The sequence below is a fragment of the Ambystoma mexicanum genome, chromosome 5q, assembly GCF_040938575.1.
Source record: "Ambystoma mexicanum isolate Mex_15411 chromosome 5q, UKY_AmexF1_1, whole genome shotgun sequence".
Classification (NCBI taxonomy): domain Eukaryota; kingdom Metazoa; phylum Chordata; class Amphibia; order Caudata; family Ambystomatidae; genus Ambystoma; species Ambystoma mexicanum.
Window position 1 is genome coordinate 507,005,553 of NC_090933.1, and position 20,449 is coordinate 507,026,001.

Below are 20,449 nucleotides of genomic sequence, written 5' to 3' on the forward strand. Positions count from 1 at the left end.
TTGCTTCGCCAAGGTCCTTTCCATCCTGACCAAAATGTGTATGTCTTCAATGTAAGAGGAGAAGAAAGACTCATGGGGGATGGTAGAACAGAGGCGTGCAATCTGTGTCTCTCCGTATGTTTTCTACTTTGACTCCCATGATCCCTCATCATTGACAATGCTGACTTGGGCAGATGGGAGTTGTAGTCCAAAACATCTGGAGAGCCAAATGATGGTGACCCTTGAGGTAGATATTGAAAGGAGGAGCGAGAGAGAAAGTGGAGAGTGGTGCAGAACTCACAGGATTGCAGGATAGCGTGTGTGGCTTGTATTGGAAAGAGGGAAAGCTATGATGTGGACCTGTCAGACGGAAAGGGAGATCCAGCAGAGGGCGGAGCCCCGGGCACTGTACATATAGATGCATCTGCTGGGCGCCTCTTTACTGGTGCTGCCCCAGTAAACCACACACACCTGGTATTTTCAGACATGCCTAGAATGAGCTAAATCCATATAGCTCCAATGTAGGTCTATGGAGCCCCAGTCCAAAAGCGAGTTTCTTTTATTAGAAATATACGCAGGTGTTTCCTGCTTTGGATGTCAATGGCTAATGACAGCAGTGCATTTGTGATTGTGAACTTATATTGACATTACTTGGGCACGCCGTGATTTCCTTGCTGCGAATCAGGCTTCGCCAAGTCAGCAATGTGTGCAGTTTTTACAACACGACACACAAAGTGACACATCATATTGCAATATTCTCAAAATGCGAATTGTTGTCTTATGGTGGGAAGTGCCAGGCTGTATTTGGGGACACATGTATCTTGTGAGTATGCGCGTCTTCTATGTTTCTGTGAGACAGAGTGAAAAATGAGACAGATAATGTTACATTAATACATTATCTTGACATTCACTTTCTTTATAGCCCTTCACGGGTCATTGTTCCCAATTTACTGAGTATTAGATCATCATATTTTTCCCCGCTCATTCCTCCGTTTTTTTCTGTCCCGCAGCCCGTGTAACAAAGTTACTGCTAATGCTGTCCCAGTCACTCTTTACAAGTAACGTTGTGTTTCTTAACAGTTAGAATATGCTCCTGAGTGATGGGTTTTACTATGCCACGTGGGCAATCCGGGCACACCAATGTATCGCATTCCCACCAAAAGTATTCTACTTTTTGTTTCACTTTGGAAAAACCAATGGGTTCTATAGGCTGGCCGTCTATTCATGACAAAATGCTGCTATTGGGTTCTATAGGCTGGCCGTCTATTCATGACAAAATGCTGCTATTGGGTTCTATAGGCTGGCCGTCTATTCATGACAAAATGCTGCTATTGGGTTCTATAGGCTGGCCGTCTATTCATGACAAAATGCTGCTATTGGGTTCTATAGGCTGGCCGTCTATTCATGACAAAATGCTGCTATTGGGTTCTATAGGCTGGCCGTCTATTCATGACAAAATACTGCTATTGGGTTCTATAGGCTGGCCGTCTATTCATGACAAAATACTGCTATTGGGTTCTATAGGCTGGCCGTCTATTCATGACAAAATACTGCTATTGGGTTCTATAGGCTGGCCGTCTATTCATGACAAAATGCTGCTATTGGGTTCTATAAGCTGGCCGTCTATTCATGACAAAATACTGCTATTGGGTTCTATAGGCTGGCCGTCTATTCATGACAAAATGCTGCTATTGGGTTCTATAGGCTGGCCGTCTATTCATGACAAAATACTGCTATTGGGTTCTATAGGCTGGTCATCTGTTTATTGCATACTGCTGCTATTGGGTTCTATAGGCTGGCCGTCTATTCATGACAAAATGCTGCTATTGGGTTCTATAGGCTGGCCGTCTGTTTATTGCATACTGCTGCTATTGGGTTCTATAGGCTGGCCGTCTATTCATGACATACTGGTGCTATTGGGTTCTATAGGCTGGCCATCTATTTGTGGCTTACTGCTGCTATTGGGTTCTATAGGCTGGCTGTCTATTTATGGCATACTGCTGCTATTGGGTTCTATAGGCTGGCCGTCTATTTATGGCATGCTGCTGCTATTGTGTTCTATAGCTGGCCTTCTATTTATGACATACTGCTGCTATTGGGTTCTATAGGCTGGCCGTCTATTCATGGCATACTGCTGCTATTGGGTTCTATAGGCTGGCCGTTTATTTATGGCATACTGCTGCTATTGGGTTGTATAGGCTGGCCGTCTATTCATGACATAATTCCGCTATTGGGTTCTATCGGCTGGCCGGCTGTTTAATGCATACTGCTGCTATTGGGTTCTATAAGCTGGCTGTCTGTTTAGGGCATACTGCTGCTATTGGGTTCTATAGGCTGGCTGTCTATTCATGGCATACTGATGCTATTGGGTTCTATAAGCTGGCCGTCTATTTATGGCATACTGCTGCTATTGGGTTCTATAGGCAGGCCGTCTATTCATGGCATACTGATGCTATTTAGGCTGGCAGTCTATTTATGGCATACTGCTGCTATTGGGTTCTATAGGCTGGCCGTCTATTTATGGCATACTGCTGCTATTGGGATCTATCGGCTGGCCGTCTGTATGACACACTGCTGCTATTGAGTTCTATAGGCTGGCGTCTATTCATGACATAATGCTGCTATTGGGTTCTATAGGCGGGCAGTCTATTCATGGCATACTGCTGCTATTGGGTTCTATAGGCTGGCCGTCTATTCGTGGGATACTGATGCTATTGGGTTCTATAGGCTGGCCGTCTATTCATGGCATACTGCTGCTATTGGGTTCTATAGGCTGACCGTCTATTTATGGCATACTGCTGCTATTGGGTTCTATAGGCTGGCTGTCTGTTTAGGGCATACTGCTGCTATTGGGTTCTATAGGCTGGCTGTCTATTCATGGCATACTGCTGCTATTGGGTTCTATAGGCTGGCCGTCTATTTATGGCATGCTGCTGCTATTGTGTTCTATAGCTGGCCGTCTATTTATGACATACTGCTGCTATTGGGTTCTATAGGCAGGCCGTCTATTCATGGCATACTGATGCTATTTAGGCTGGCAGTCTATTTATGGCATACTGCTGCTATTGGGTTCTATAGGCTGGCCGTCTATTTATGGCATACTGCTGCTATTGGGATCTATCGGCTGGCCGTCTGTATGACACACTGCTGCTATTGAGTTCTATAGGCTGGCGTCTATTCATGACATAATGCTGCTATTGGGTTCTATAGGCGGGCAGTCTATTCATGGCATACTGTTGCTATTGGGTTCTATAGGCTGGCCGTCTATTCGTGGGATACTGATGCTATTGGGTTCTATAGGCTGGCCGTCTATTCATGGCATACTGCTGCTATTGGGTTCTATAGGCTGACCGTCTATTTATGGCATACTGCTGCTATTGGGTTCTATAGGCTGACCGTCTATTTATGGCATACTGCTGCTATTGGGTTCTATAGGCGGGCCGTCCATTTATGGCATACTGCTGCTATTGGGTTCTACAGGCTGGCCTTCTATGTATGACATACTGCTGATATTGGGTTCTACAGGCTGGCCTTCTATGTATGACATACTGCTGCTATTGGGTTCTATAGGCTGTCCATCTCTTTATGGCATACTGCTGCTATTGGATTCTATAGGCTGGCTGACTGTTTATGGCATACTGCTGCTATTGGGTTCTATAGGCTGGCCGTCTGTTTATGGCATACTGCTGCTATTGGGTTCTATAGGCTGGCCGTCTGTTTATGGCATACTGCTGCTATTGGGTTCTAGAGGCTGGCCGTCTATTTATAATGTACTGCTGCTATTGGGTTCTACAGGCTGGCCTTCTATGTATGACATACTGCTGATATTGGGTTCTACAGGCTGGCCGTTTATTTATGACACACTGCTGCTATTGGTGTGATATGTTATATTTGAACAACCCTCATGCAAGAGGCTGTCACCTTAATGCTGTTTACAATGCAAGCAAGCAGCTACAATTACAGAAAGTTGCCACATGGATGCAAATAAAATATGACTTCTTAATCCAACACACAACAGGAAAACTCAACACACACAAAGTGATAATTTCTAATAATAAGTTTGCGTTTTTTCTCGCAAAACCCCAGTCCCCGCCTTCACCTGCATGGAGCCTCTTACAGAGAGAGGGCCGTTGGGAGAGATGCCTGCAGCGCAATCCTTTCTGTGACAGTGCCAACCCTGTGAAAATGTACGGGATACACTTTTGCCCAATCCACCGTGCAGTGACTATAGCTACAGCACCTGAAATCGAAGGATCTGCGACACAGCAGCGTAACACTAGACAGCGTAAGAGATATTGGTGTGTTCATTTTTGGGTCCAGTGAGCGGCCCACAGGGATATTCATATTTTCTTAGGTGACTGCTATAGAGGAGAGACTTTCTCTGCAAGTGCTGTATTCTCAAACCATCAATCCGCAGCTGTCGCATGTCTTCTTGCCATACTGAGGACTAGATGTAACTTGCTGCGCCACCGCTGACTTTTTGAGCGTTTCCTGTTTTGAGCGTTTCCTGATCGGTACTGGGTATTGGGTTTACTGGTAGTCAGTAAGTGTAGACAAGCGGGAATGGCCGGCTTCCAAATATTGTTGACCAGTCCAACTGATCGACCAGTTACTGACAAGCAGGGACCCAAACATGTATGGTAAGGTGGGGGCAAGGGCACCCAGCGTGATGAGAAGGGTATAGGAAAGGGTTGCAGACATGGATCCCCCAGTCAAGAAGAGAACTGAAAGGGGAAGTGGCGGTAGAGCAGAAGGAAAGGGAAGGGAGAGGAATGAGGTCTGTACATTGAACCCCCAGGGGTCGAGCAATGCACACAAATAAGAAGGTGTCGATCAACTGGAGGGGGAGCAGTTGTGGGTCGATGAAAATACCTGTTGACCACCTGTGGTCGACCATTAGACAAACAACCCTCAGCAACGTGTATGTGCTTTAGGGCCTTTGTGTGCACCAGTAACACATGCCCTGGTCTCTTATAGATGTTATGATAGCAGTGATCTATAAGGTCAGATTGATTAGAAGGTGGAGCCATGTTATCATGAATACATTCGTTTGTTAATTAATTCATTCATGAATGCTGTAAAAGGAACTACCCTTTAGCTCTCCATGTACCACGCGGGCCAGCACCTCGCAACATGGATGCTGTAGATGAATAACCCCTCAGCTTCACATGCACAGAACAGCTATGCATAGGCCTCCCTGGAGTGTTGAGCCTTCATCGCCAGCCCTCCCGCCCGCAGTCATCTTCAAGCTGTTCACGAGGCCCCATCGCCTGTTGAAACTTGAGCACTTAGCAAGCACGTGAATGATAGCTGACCCGGAAACGCTGGCAGCATGCGGTTCCTTTGATTTCAGCAGATTCCACAGATGGTATTATGCAGGCTGCTGTGTGCGTCATTCTGTGAGAAACCTAAAAGGCACCCGAATGCTGGTGTACGGTGTGATGCCTGGTACTGGCTAGGGGGCTGGGCCTCTGAGGCCACAGAGCGTGGCCCTGGATCGCAGCGCAGAAAGGAGACACGGGAGACCTTCGCTCTGGGACTGGAGCGGGAAATGCCTTTGGCAGGCTTTCCACGCACTTTTATTTACTTGCCCACGTGACGGGGGTCACGTGGACATCACAACCCTTTTCAACTTTGGATTAAAAAAAAAACAGGCAACACACTTATGTGAACAAATGAAACTGAGCTGCGTCTGTCCTCTCGTGGCTCTCAGCTCTCTCGGTGGGTGTAGATGCCATTCAGTACATAGTCATGTAGCCTTGTCAACAGTACTAGACGTTTCCGGAGAGAGTAGTGTTCTCCTCGTGCCCGTTGAGGTGCCTGTGATTTCTCGGGATCTTCTCTCCCTTCTCCTGGTTCTGGGCGCCCTAGGCCCAGGCTTTCTTCCTGTCTCTCGCTTGCTGGTGGGCTGTTCCCTTGTGCGGGCCATGCTCTCCTGGGGCTGGAGTTCTTGTTCGACTCTTCCCAAAGTGTCGGCTAGGTTCGTTGGAAATGAGACACATTCCTAATCACAGTTTCCCACCCCCTGGTAGGAGAGGCGTGGCCATGCTCTCTGTGCGTTAGGGTCCAGGGCACGGACTAGTAGAGGAGGGTCATTTTCCCTCTCTGGGACCTGTTCTTCACGAGTGCTGTGTCTCCCACTTGGAGGTTGCTTGGCGTGGCATTCCTGACTCTGTCTTCCTTGGTGTTGTGTTCACGTCGTCGGCACTCCACCTGTTCTAGGTCTACTGGGGGAGGTCTCCATGAGTGGTGCAAGGGCAGACTCCCCTGGATGGGTACCCCGAACATCATGGCTGCCGGGCTGAGTCGTGTTGCTGAGTGGGGGGTCAGTCGATAAACTCGAAGGAATCTGTAGAGTTCGTGTAGCCAAGGTTGCCCCTTGTCCTTGGCGATCCTCACTGACTTGTTTATGGAGGCCATAAACCTTTCTGCATCCCCATTGGCTTGTGGCCAGTATGGGGTGATGTGGTGGTGCCGGATCCCTAAACTGTTAACAAAGGTTTTGAACCCTTTGTCCATGAAGGGAGGCCCATTGTCGCTTCGGATGGAGGAGGGGATGCCATGTGTTGCAAACATTTTCTCAAGCGTGGTGGTGACGGATGCAGCATCAGTCATGGTGACCGGTTCTACTTCGGGGTACCTGGTGTGTTCATCAATGGCCACGAGGAGGTATGCCTCGTTTGCGATCATGCAGAAGTTGACACTTATGGCATCCCAGCGGTGTTCGCTCCTGAGGGGGCATTCCATCGATTCCGTTGGTCCTGGCCGGCGTGCGGCCATACATGCGGTGCATGCTTCATTGAGTGGTATGACTTTTCGCTGCATTTGGAGAAGCCATATGCGGGATTAGAGGAATACCTGCGTTTTCACTATCCCCTGGTGTCCTTCGTGTGCCAGTCTGAGGGCCCTCTCGTGGAGGGAGGTGGGCAGCACGATCCGATGGCCTTTGAGGATGAGTCCTTCGAGCGAAACCGACAGTTTGTGGCGTATACCGAAGAGTGCTTGTATCAGCTCCTGTGCCTGGAGTGTTTTCTGTGCAACCGCCGTCAGGAATGTCTTCCATTCTCCCGTTAGCATGGCTTTGTTGGTGAGTTGAAGACATGGGTCGTTGTCTGTTTCGACTTTGATTTCCTCGATCTTCATGGACATGGGCCTAGCGCACGTGATGACTTGGCACACGTGTTCCTCTGTCTCCTTGGCGGCCTCGCGTTAAGTAGCGGTGGCTGGTCGGGGGTGCTGTGACAGGAAGTCCGCTGGGTTGTTGGCCCCTGCTCGATACTGCTCTTCCAGATCGGATTGTTGTAGTTGGAGTAGCCAGCGCTCAATCCCAGCGGGGGGGGGTGCAGTGCCGAGCCTTTGAAGATGGGGACCAGCAGCTTGTGGTCCGTCAGCACTTTCACTGGGTTCCCTAAAATGTAGACGTGGAAACGTTCGCACCCCCAGATGATCGTCAATGCTTCTTTTTCGATATGGGTGTAGTTCCGTTCCGTCGGTGTAAGTGCCCTGCTTGCAAACGCAATGGGGAAGACGGTTCCTTCTTTGTTGATTTGTGTGAGCACCGCTCCCAGCCCTACTGGGCTGGTGTCCACCAGTAGTTCGGTTGTGCGGGTTGCGTCGAAGAACGCCATTGTGGCGTCGCTGGAGAGAGAGTCTTTGATCTTCTTTAAGGCTTGCTCCTGTGCATCTCCCCATTGCCAGAGAGTCTTTGATTCCGCTCGCGCGGGCAGATGACGTATCAGAACTGTGCGGCTCGTCTTAAATAGACGACGTCCGCATCTTGCCAGACAAAGGTCCATGGAGACGCAGATCAGTCGCTTGGGGATGAGGATGTAAAGGAGCCGTCCATTTGCCCCTCGCACCCCAAGAATCCCAGTGAACACTCAGAAATTGAGAACTTGCTTTTCAGAGATTGAAGCATGGCACTCGGGTCTATACTTTGAACAATCTTTGCTATTGGGATTGCTATACGGTTTAGTACAATTTACACTTCTGTACCTGTAAATTGCAGTATTTCACAGACGAAATGCTCTGCGTATTTTATGGGACGTAAGTCAAGTAATAATGCATTCGCGAATTACAAATAACAGGCAAAGAAACCATCCAAAGTAAAGTGCATTTATGCATGCAGGCGATCTGGCCAGCACATGCTGTCACTCTGCTCTGACTTTTTTTAAATCAGTTTAATGAGATATGGAATGACTAAGTCAGGTGCCTATTGAACAGTTTGCAAGTGGGTTTCTGCCTTCATGGTGACAAGAAGGGCTTTAAGTGGGGTAAGTAAATGAGGGCGGGGGGCTCATTTGGGGGTGTGGCTTGCATGATGGGCGTGGCCTGAAAAGTACACAAACCATAGTAAGGTATGCAAACAAATATATAAATTATGTATGCATTTATATATTTGTGTGCGTACCTTACTATGGTTTGTGTACTTTGCAAGCCAGCTTTTATAAATATAGAAATATGTTGCATATTTCTAGGTTTATAAAAGATGGCTTGAAAAGTACACAAACCACGGTAAGGTGCGCACATGAATATATAAATGCTTACATACATTTATATATTTGTTTGCATACCTTACTATGGTTTGTGCACTTTTCAAGCCTTCTTTTTTAAACAGAAATATGTAACATATTTCGAGGATTATAAAAGATGGCTTGAAAAGTACACAATTCAATCCATCTTTTATAAAGCTTTGACTACGGACAACGACTTTGTCCGTTCGCAAAGCTTTATAAAAGATGGCTTGAGTTGTTTATTTCAAGTCATCTTTTATAAACCTCAGAATATGTCACACAGTCCACAGGTTCGCCGAGGGTTAAAGACGCCTCGGTGACCTGGGGAGGGGAAACAAAAGGACAGTAACTTTCTCTGGTGACTCCTTGCGCAAGGGGTCACCAGAGGAAGTTACAGCGACGCTGTGGGTGGCTGGCACTTAGGTCAGCTTGCCTGGCTCAATGGCAGGCACATCTACCTTCACGGCTGCGGCTGTGGCGGGATAATGTGTCCCGCAATGATGTGGTGGGATGGGTGGCCCCGGCAGGGCTCTGGCTGAGCCCCACTTTTTGGTGACTGCCAGGGCCCGGCCCGGCTGGCCCAAGCCCACTTAAAGCACTGGTGGTAAGACATGCGTGCTGGTCAGTATCTGAGATGGTCTGCAGGTGATGCTGCCCCCCCCCCCCCCCCTCTCCACAACCTGCTGTTCCACAGCTTACACAATAGGCTGCATCTTGGTGAAACACACTACTAGGGCAGCTTCTCGCCGGTAGATAGAACAGAGACCCCGCAGAATGGGTATCAGCAGACACTCATGCAAATAGCAGAGCTAGAAATCCCACAAGCACCGGATCCTCACCTTTCCTGCATCGGGGGCAGCTGGATCCAGCTGTTAAACCGTGGGTCATAGCGGCTGACGAAGTTTGTGCTGTGCTTCCCTGTAAACGAAGAACACATTTCGGTAAAACATACAATAACCTTTCACAACCCAAGAAAATAATAGGCTACTGACAGCAGTACAGGTTCTACAGTCAGATAATGGAAAAGGGCTCCCCTATGGGGCACAAGGGGTGTAACACTGGCCTCGCTATTAGCAATCTTGGTTTATTGCAAGACAGTTGGCGCCAAAACAACACGTGCACGTGCGGCCCCAGAGCAGAGTGTGTATGCCTTTTGCTAACGCTTTTAGGATCAGACGCAAAGGCTTATTGGAGGACCTTGCAAACATTGCATGGCTTTCATAACAGAGTGATGGCAAATGCCTAATCCGAGAAAATATAGACATTAAGGCCCAGTAAATGGCCAATGAGGAAAGCCACTCATTAATGCCTTCTTACGTCATTGGCAGCACACAGGTTTGTGTCAAACTCCAATAATACAGGGGGAGATTTCGAGCAGCCTAACAATGGACCTTGACTAAGTGGTACCCGCCCAACTCACCACTGCTTTTTCGCCGTATTTGGTAAACAGCCATTTTATACATTTCATGTGGCATTCTTTAGGGGGCTTTGGGGCAAGGGGATATTTTAAAAGGAATATTAGGGTTGTGGTGAGATTGAAGGGGATGGTGGGGTGCAGAAAAGGTTTATGGGGGCTTGCCCCCCATTAATAGCACGGTATAAAATTAAGTGAAGTGGCCACCTCGGTCTGTTGTCCCAGATCAGACCAAGTCCAAGGCACCATTCAACAGCAGGTTCTTAATTCTTTGCTTGGGAAAACAGCTGCATCTCATTGGATATGCTGGGTGGGGATGAGAACTGTATAAGGTGAGGTCATAAAGAAAAACCTGCTTTTTTGTGAACTTTGCAGCATCTCATGACAGGTACTTGAGAGCATCAAATGTGCAGTCCAGATGCTCACTGCGGGTGATAGTAAATTGACCGACTAATGTCTGGGGGTAGAGCTCTCCTCTACCGTGTGAAGCCAGGAAACCACAGAGTCTTGCACTTAGTGGCAAGTGCACAGTAAAATAATCACTTAAGGGGCAGGGGTGAAGACTTTGGGCACACCTGTGAAATCGGATCCACCCTCATTGCCACACCTTCACCTGCTCTCTAATCATAAGGCACAGGTCTGTGTGAACCTTCAGACCATGTATGCACCAACTTGCTGCATACACCCACACTCCAGATCATATGGCCATTTTTTGTGCCGTTAGATGCTCATCCTATGAGCCTTGTTCAGAGCTCTCCGCTTTGGCGTTCCATTACGAAAGGTGGGGATGCCATCCTCTGAAATCAGCCTCTTATGACTGGATACAATTCGACTCCTTTATGAGTCACCCCCATTCAACAGATATTTAAAGTCACTTCGAGCCAAGGGCTGGCCTTTGTTCAATGGAAGGCCTCGCCTCCTATTGGTGAATTTGCAAACCTTACAGATGGGAAGAAAGCATAAGGGTCCTGATACCTTCAAGGACACATTATAGGCTCTGTGTTAATTTGCGCCTGGCTCATCTTAGTTCCAGTGTCCCGACTCAAGTATCTGTTGACTCTGTGATTTGGAAAGGCTAAATCTACAGTTTGCTTACTTTCAAGTGTCAACTAGATGTATAGTGGATGGGATGGCATGCCCAACTAGATGTATATTTATTTATTTATTCACACTTGTAGGGCGCACAGCAGCCCTTGGGCATCGTGGCGCTTGTTACAGGAGTTGAGCTTTGCTTAGTTACAGTAGTAGCAGGTATACATTTTGACAGTTTTTTTTATATATACCACATCTATCAAATATATGCAGCAATTAAGGGAGAGAGGTGAGGTAGATGGCAGGTTGTAGGTGAGGAGATATGAAGGGGAGTGTTAGTTGAAGAGTGAGGTTTTCAGATTTCTCTGAAAGGCATTAGAGCGAAGTTTCAGCTCGTACAGAAGTAGGGAGAGCGTTCCAGAGCTTTGGAGCTATGTAGGGGAAACCTAACCCTCCTGCTTTGGCCCTGTTGATGCAAGGGATAGTGAGTCTATTGGTGTAGCATGGTGGACGGGATGGCTTGCCAAATGCATAGCGAAAGAAAACTGGCTCGCAAGTAGCTTAGAGAACCGTTAAAGCCTTTCTGCACGCTTTCCATTTGGGACTGCAGCGATTCAGATTATTTAAATATTCAACATTTTTAGCTGTAGACCCTTGTAATATTACTACTATTGAATAAAGCATGATGCCCTGGCCTGGATTAAATAAGCGGAAATGGCTGATGTGAATTAAAAATGCAGCAGCGCTAAATTGCATGTCTGTATATTTTGCTCCATTGCTGCTTTCAGAGACCAATATTGCACATCGTCGTGGTAACATACAATGGTTGACAAGTTTGCAGTGCTGCGTGCATTTTTCTAGATGTGCTGTAAATCAACGTATCTAATACACCTGAAACAAAAGGAAAAACATGCACATGGCAGGGGCAACATGTCACCCGGGGTTTTACCAGCACCTGTGCAAAGTAGCATCACTGGAGCAAAACACCCCAGAGAAGGTTTATTTTCCCTCCAGGCCTCCAGGGCCCCAAATCTGAATTTCATCAGGTAGGAAGAGGGGCACATTGTGACTTAGAGGGGCACATTGTGACTTAGAGGGGCACATTGTGACTTGGGAAATATAAGCCAACGAGTGGTGCCTATGCAAGTTGCCAGAAATGGAATCTGTGGGCATAAAATTGGGCATGGCTTGCATCAACACACACTGCATTGTACCACCAGCGCATGCCAGGCCGTACTTACCATTAGGGTTCCATTGGTCTTCGCCTCCCAATAAAAACAAGAAGTTTTCTACTTCCACCACACAATGGTGGGCACTGTTATACGGCATGACTGTAAAGGTAAAACAAGATATGTTATCTATTAGTAAAACCAACATACCACTCCAAAAACAATGTATAGCTAATTTACACCTCATAATAACTTTTTATATCAATTTGCCAAGCATGGTTTCAACATCAATATTTTGGCTGCTATTCGCATAAAATTTCATAGATTTTTTTGTTTTTTTCCCTTTTTCTTTGTAAAATAGAATTGGGAGTTAGATTGCAAAAAAAAAATGTCTGTGAAAATGCACAACAAGCTAGTTACAAACTATTAGGGCCCTATTCATGGAAAAGGGTGCATAGAGCCGGCAATTTCCTGTTGGTATTGGTAATATGTTTTAAATTCGGTATCAGGTAATAATATCGCCATATATATGGTCGCCGTAAATAATATCGTCGGGAAAATGTTGTGGCGATATTATTTGGGTGACCATATATATGGCGACAGGGGCAAAAAAATAATTTTAAAAAAAAGTTTGGGGGTTGCAGGGGTGTCCCCCACATGTTCCATGCAATTATGGCGCCACAAAAAAACGACAATTTTTTGGCGAGATTTTTGCATGGCGAGATTTTTGTGGCGACATTATTACATGGAACCTTAAATTCTGGATCAATTTCAATAGGGGAGGATGGCACTTGAAGCGCGCAATGATGGACTGCATTGAGGGTACGGTGCATAATGCAGGCAAGTGCATAATGTGTATGTGCACAATTACTCTCATAGCACCCGGGACACACCCATTTCTCCTAGTCATGCTACGACCAGAATATCCCATTAGTACGGTAGTGGCCACTAGCTAGAGGGACCAGACCCAGGCACTATAAACCTTTAGATCTTTTGGAACTGGACCATGAGGACCTTTACAAATGCGTTAATAAGGTGGCATGTTGCCATGTGGCATGATCTAGAACAGCTTCTACCAGTCACAGGAGGCAAGCATGTGCATGACATTCTTTGAGGCTGAGCAATAGGCTGTTTTTCACTCTGCACCTAGACGATAGCACTGTAACCACAGTGCATTATTAACGCTATTGTTGCATATTGATATACCCACTCGTGTAGTTGTTGCAACACTATTTATCCCTCTGGCCCAACCCAATCTGCCAGGCACACCTTGGATGCTCTCATCTCAATAAACATCCCTCTGTCCAACCCTTCTACTACCCTCTCTCCTGGTCTGACCACTATCTCCTCTCCTCCCACCTTAAGCTCCCCTGTCCACTGATGATGAATTGGCTCACACTGCCAGTCTCCTTCTCCGTCATTTGGCTGATGAAGCGTGTGTCAGTTGCTGCATTTGCCTCTACCTTCATCCCTCCTCCCGCCCCTGCCTTCGATTCTCCTTCTGACTCTACTTTGGCTAACTTACATCTCTCTATCTCAAACACCTTGGACATCCTTACCCCTGTCATGAGGATCTGTATGAAGCCTGCCTCCAAATGCAACTCTTGGTATGACTCTGACTTGTCAGCTTTGAAACGCAAGTGCAAAGCTGCTGAGCGGAAGTGGCAGGCCTCAGGTACATCCTCTGACAAACTGGCCTGCCGCCTGCTCCAAAGGCAATACGGTTTCACCATCTGCTCCAAGAAGAGGGCTCATGTCCAAGCCTGTATTACTGGGGCCACCAACAACACGGCTGAACTCTTTAAAATCTGCAAGAACTTGCCAATCCTACCTCAATCCCCTCCTCTCCTCCTCCCTCCCAGGCCCTCTGCACTGCACTGGCCTCCCACTTCTCCTCCAGAACGCAGGACATCCTGTCCTCACTGTAATCTACTCCCCTCCCCGCCACCCCCCTCTTCTCTTGCCTGCCTTGGCCTCTGTTATCCCTCCCGCCATACTCTCCTCATTCTCTCTCTTAGCACCGGATGAGGTCTCCAGAGTAGTCTGTTCTATGAAAGTCTCCTCCAAACAGGTGTTCCCCTGTTCTTCCAGAACCATCAAGGACAGCATCGCCTCCCTCGCCCCTTCCTTGGCTGACCTCTGTAACCATTCTGTTGCCACTGGCTCCTGCCCACAACCTCTCAAGCACTCTCTTGTGCAACCTCTCCTAAAAAAGCTGTTGCTTATCCTTCTTGCCTGGCTATTGCCCTATGTCTAACACACCTTTCTTGGGCAAACTCATGGAGAAGCTGGCCATCACCAAACTGACCCTCCACACCAAAGCGGCTGGATGCCTCTATGATCACCAGTCTGGCTTCAGAGCCTCCAGAAGCAGAGAAAATACTATCCTGAACACCTGTGAAGACCTGCTCTCGAACCTGGACTCTAACTCTCCCTCAGTTCTGATCCACCTCAATCTCTCTTCTACCTTTGACACAGTCAACCGCTCCATCCTCATAAATCATCTCCATGATACCCTAGGCATCACGGACCGGGCACTGGTGTGGTTGAACTCCTTCCCCTCTATCCTATCGCCATGGCTCTTAAACATCTACCTAGACCCTATGGCCCAATTGATCTCCACCTTCTCTCCTCATTTCCAGTGTTATGCTGATGACACACAGCTCTCCTTTATGCTTCCTTCCTCTTCCTCCTCTCCTCTCATACCTGACTACCTGATTGCTATTCAGACGTGGTGCTCTGCCAACGATCTCTGCCTTAATGTCAGTAAGACAGAGATCCTTCTCATTGGGACCCCTGCTCCCTGTTTCCCCCCACTCTCTGGCCACCCTTCTTGGGGCCCCTCCCCTCACCCTCTTGTGAGGCAAAAAAACCTTGGGGTAATCTTAACTACTCTCTCTTTCTCTTCACACACTACGGACCTTGCCAAGCAGTCACATTTTCAGCTCCACCTCCTCAGCGGCAAGTTCCCTTTCTTCACCTTCCCCCAGAAGCTCAACATATCCAGAGCTCTGGTTCTCTCTAGGCTGGACTACTGTAACAGCCTCTTACTCAATCTGCCTCGTTCCTTCCTTTGCCCCCTTCAACTAATCGAGAATAGGGCTGCAATATGTATCCTTGGCCTCAAACCCAGGGACCACATCTCTCCTGCCCTAAAATCTCTCCACTGGCTTGCAGTGACTGCAAGGATCGAATTCAAGACCCTTTGCATCATCAATAAGGCTCTCTGGGGCCTGTGACCTCTCTACATCCAGCTTTCTCTCCCTAAATACCTCCCTGCTAGAGTCCTTCGGTCCTCTAGATTAAACTATCTGCAGGTCAGACATTTCTCCAAGCAGAGAGTGGGTGGTAGATCCCTTTCCTCAGCAGGTTCCTCCCTCTGGAACGGCCTCCCTGCTTCACTCAGACTTGAGCTGGATCTTCTTAAATTCCCAGAAACTTCTCAAGACTTTCCTATTCTCCTCTTCCTTTCATCTCCCCCTCCCGTGTTAATGTCCCTCTGCTGTTGTGACTGGTGCCTGGTTCCTTCTGAGTCATACAGGGGCCAGTCCACCCCGACCAGTCTCCCCCAGCTTCCCCTCCCAGCACTTGTACTCTGGCACCCTTCTCTGGGCTAGCCTGAATCTGGTACACCCTGTCCATGGCAGTTATCGGCACTTCCCACTTTTTACCCTGGCAATTACCCTGGTTGGCCCCCTCAGCAGTTTCTCACCCACCCACCCCCTTGGGCCCCCTCTGCAGCCCTTCAGACCCCTCCCATACTGCCCCCTACTCCTCCCTTCCCTGCACTTAATCACCTTGCTCTTTGCACTTGCATGGTAGGATTGTCACAGGAAACACACCCAAGTGAGTACAGGCTACCCCACCCTTTAACATAGTATGGTAGGGATAGTGGCCAACAGCCAGACTGAGGTGTAGATCCCTCTGTCGTTTTGATCCCGTCAAAAAACAGATAAAACTAAATGTATTCACAATCAATAGTACAAAAATAGATATTAAAACAACACATAATCATATATTTAATAGCACAACTAATGTGCTCAATCTAAATCTCACTGAGTCTAACAAAAGTAGCACAGAAATTGTGTGATTAGTAACTAATGTGACTTAGTGCACGGTTTTAATTCTCAGCACACTTCATTGGTCGACACTTTTGTGTTTCCAGCTCAGAGGTCAACTGACAGCAGTTCCAGTTTGAATTTTGAATATATATTGTATCCTCTGGGCTTTCTTCAGGACACTATGGCTTAACACTATGTAGTATCATTCTAGATTCCCTGTACAATGGAGAAATGTATCAAGTCTACGATTACTTCTTCGTATCTTGGGCTATTTGATGTGGCACTGTCACCAATACAGTAATGTGCCTTTGTTTGTTCTCTGATAAGTGCTGATAGCATCCTTGGCCAGGCAGTCCAATATTATATAGTTGTTGCTGAGGTGTAATGATCTTCACACGGAACGCAGCAAGCCAGTCAAAAGGTAGTTCCTCTGCTCGGCCCGCGACAAAGTTCACAAGGCCAATATAACTGTCATTGTTGTTTTGCTTTCCCTTTGTCTCAACTCCCGGATTTTTTGTCTTGTGGCGCCTGGAGACACTTGTGTATAGGTGCCATCAAATGCCCAAAAAATGTAATAAAATAACTATCTCACAACCTGCTACCACGCTCTGCACTAAGAACACTTCACAACAACTGAACTAATAATACACTTCCAAGAACGCCTGTTGCTAGGGAAAGGCATTGTGTGTGTCTTAGCCATGAAGCTGAGGGGTTCTAGTTAGATGCAGGCAACAATGGATAACTTGAGCAGTGTCAATAGATGGGAGTACCTGGGATTCCTTTTATCAATACATGTACACATGGTGTAAGTGGAGGGCCCATCTCTAGGTGGACTGCATTACAGCGTGTTGCGTGGTGGGCGTTCAGGAGCTTCCAGGATAAGTTTTGCACCTACTGGGGACACCTCAAGGAGGTAGAAGCACCAAAGTGGTTTTCTTTCCCATCCCCGGACCTCCCAACCTGCATCCCCTTTTTATTTGTATTTTTCCACTCATTGTCCATATCTGGAAAAATGAGGCCTGCTGTAAGTTCCGCGTAGAGAGGAGGGACTATTCTGAGAATAGAAACACTACAGAGGGCGACAAGAGAAATCCCCAAACGTTCGTCTACTCTCGAATGGCACATGTCTAAATACAGAGCAAGCATGGCAGAGCTAGCCACAACAAGGAAGGGCAACCTGTATGCCCAACCTGGTTCTGCATGGAAACTGCTCAATGGAAGGAGTAGGGCACCAAACAACTAGGTGTGGGGACTGCTACCTGCGGCTCTTCAGATGTTTAGAGCCATGACTCCCATGATCCTCCACCAGTGACTATGCCTGCAAAGCCTGTTGGGAGTTGTAGACCAAAACATTCAGCGAGCAAAGGGTTGCAGACCCCTGCAGAGCACGCGTGATGGCATCCGGTCCTCCAGACCTCCTGCTTTTATACGGATTTGCAGGGACTCACAGCGCACCAGCCTGGCTCGTAAGCCGCAGAGTGATGCATCGGTTGAGAGGGTAGCATGGACATGCCGAGACCCTGTGGCAACAATGCTGTAGGTTTAACTGGAGAAATGTTTTCATTTTCATGGATGTAACCCACCCGTTTGCATGATGTTATGGGAGCAGATGGAGTGGCATACTGTTTACGGTGCATTCGGAATCACGCCTTGCACAAGCTCTGTGATCTGGAAAAAAACCTGCCTATCTTACACATCCTTCAAATGAAATAAGGATGGAGACGTGTGCATTTTTACTGCAACAACTGGACAGCACTTTTGAACAGTAAAATAACATGTACAAAACTGCCAGACCCATCTAGGGATCCTTGCACACATAGAAAAGTCAAAATACTTGTGTGGAATTTCCAAATATATATATATATATATATTTTTTTTTTTCAAGGATGATAACTTTGTTACATACCCCAATGCACATTTTTGGATTCTAATTTTTGAGACCACACTCATCCCTTCTCTGTGCTCTTATCTGTATGCACAGGGTGGAATGGTATGAAGGCAAGAGGCTGCCACTACAGTCTGGGTCTTCCCTTTTAGAACTGGCACGCGCTGAAGTATGGTGTACCTTACCATGCCGCTGCTCCCTCGCGTTATTGTTTAAAGGGTTTCAGATAGAGATTGTCAGTAGCATACACTGTCTATTACTTCACCGTTTCTTAGTGGACGACACTAGAGCACGATCCGTGTATAAAACAGAATTATATGTTTCACTTGCAGTACGATACAGTGATGTGATGAATGCACGGGAGCACGGGATAAGCTTTCATATCATATAAAACTATTTCAGGCCAACGGCGGCACAAAATGATGTCCTTGTTCAAGTCATCAAATGGCGCCTTAAATCTAGGTGAGGACAAATGGGGGGTGATGTGCATGCGCGGGCAGGGAACTTATTGCCTGACACGGATCAACAGAGCACTTAGGGAACCAGTGCAGTGGGAAATCAATATGACTCAGGGCCAGCTCGCGCGCAGCACTCCTTCCGCCAATGCCAAGGAGGCGGGCTGGCTCGCGCATGGATTCCGAGGGCGTGCGCGTCTCACAGCGCACTTGATTTATTCTCTTTGCTCACGCCATTTTTGTTGTGCTTTGTGGTATTCTGAATACCGTAAGAGCAGAACACGTGCGGCAGCTCTATCCTTTAAGGCAGGTTATGTTGAGATGCACAAGGAGTTCATTTCAATTCCGTTATGGAGGCATTGTTTAATGAAGGGCAACTCAATCTAAGTTCTTGAAGCTTCCAGATCGTAGACTCCTCTGTAAGAGTATGTGAGGTTTTTCTAGGATATCCACCATAAATATTAATGAGATAAATTTGCATCCAATCAGGGTCGGACTGGGACAAGAAATAGGCCCGGTCACCCACCAAAAAAAAAGTGGCCCACCCTTCGCCTCAAAAAAGTGGCCCACCCCTCGCCTCACAACCCTAGACCTCTGATGACATCACCGGAAGTGATGTCATTTGACCCCACCCCAAAGTGACATCCCGGAAAGCGATGAAACACGACCTTTCACCCCTTGACAAAACAGGAAGTGGCATCAAATAGCATTGTTCCTAAGTACACTATTTACTGTGAATCCAAGCAGACGTCCAAGGCCAAATGATAACATGTTATTGTATAGCACTTACGCTTAAGCTCTTTTTTATAGAACAAATATGCATACAATATGACCCAACCTGCGTTGGTACTCATTTATCGACCTAAGAAGGATGAAAGGCTTTTTGAAAGAAAAAAAAATGGAAATCTTTTTTTTTTCACATTTCTTTTCTTCCAAACCCGCCCAGGCGTGCCCAGAAACTGGCCCCCACACCCCAGGGACGATTTCAGCCCGGCCAGGGGCCAATCCGACCCTGCATCCAATGGATTGAAATAGGAACTCATTACATACTCAGTGGTTATCCAGAAAACCTGGTACACATAGACGAGAAGATGATGTCCACAAAAACATTGTCATTAAATGGTTTGGCTGCTGACATTGTTTTAAAGGGCTACAGTGAGTTCCCCAACTCACCCATACAAGTAGGAGCACGCGTTGCCTGTGTGGCTAACTCCAAGAATTATCACAGGATTTAATGAGAAAATGAGAAAACAATTACTTCAATTAAGCAAACATTGCATTTTAGAGCTAGACTTGCTGATTCCATCGAATGGTAAAATCCAGTCAGACCTTCAGGATCTCTACAAAGAAAATTTACGAGAACAATTTACCTAAAGTGAATTTAAGGAGAGAGTCCTTGCATTTTTTGTGTCTTCTGAAAACCCGACTTGACTCTCATTGTTTGTCGGCTCTTGGCGCCCATCCTGTTGGGAGAATGTCAATGATGCAAACAGATACTCATCAAAATCACAGAAAGATGGATCTTGTGAAGAAAGGGTTTCCAAGGTTCTGCATCAATGAGGGTGAAATACCAGAAGAAGAAAGATTCCCACTGGAGAAGGGAAGATTCAATGGCATCCTGTGAAGAAGAGTAAGGTTGGCAAGGGGGCTCACCAACGGTGACCAATGAACAGAGAGAGAGAGAGGGCGTGGGGAAATGAATGCACACCAAAACAAAAGAGAACTTCCAGGAATAAGAGTGACAGAGAGGGAAGAAAAGGCACAAAGAAGTAGAAGCACAGTGAGGTAAAGTGGGCAAATTAAGGACATGAGCTCCCGATTCTGAAGCTGGGGAGGTGAAAGGACATGAGCTCCCGATTCTGAAGCTGGGGAGGTGAAAGGACATGAGCTCCCGATTCTGAAGCCGGGGAGGTGAAACGACTCAAGTGGGGCTACAGATTT

At 47.1% G+C, this 20,449-nt stretch overlaps 1 protein-coding gene across 2 annotated transcripts in view; it reads right to left on the reverse strand.

Annotated features, from left to right (window-relative positions):
* The window catches only part of KLHL14 (kelch like family member 14), a 212,859-nt gene that overhangs the window by 12,808 nt on the left and 179,602 nt on the right, over nucleotides 1-20,449 (reverse strand). For both annotated transcript variants that reach the window (XM_069620984.1, XM_069620985.1), the window contains exons 4-5: nucleotides 12,180-12,269; nucleotides 9,332-9,410 (exon numbers count right to left, since the gene is read on the reverse strand). In XM_069620984.1, the coding sequence (XP_069477085.1) occupies nucleotides 9,332-9,410; nucleotides 12,180-12,269 (169 nt within the window). The remainder of the gene's footprint in view (nucleotides 1-9,331; nucleotides 9,411-12,179; nucleotides 12,270-20,449) is intronic.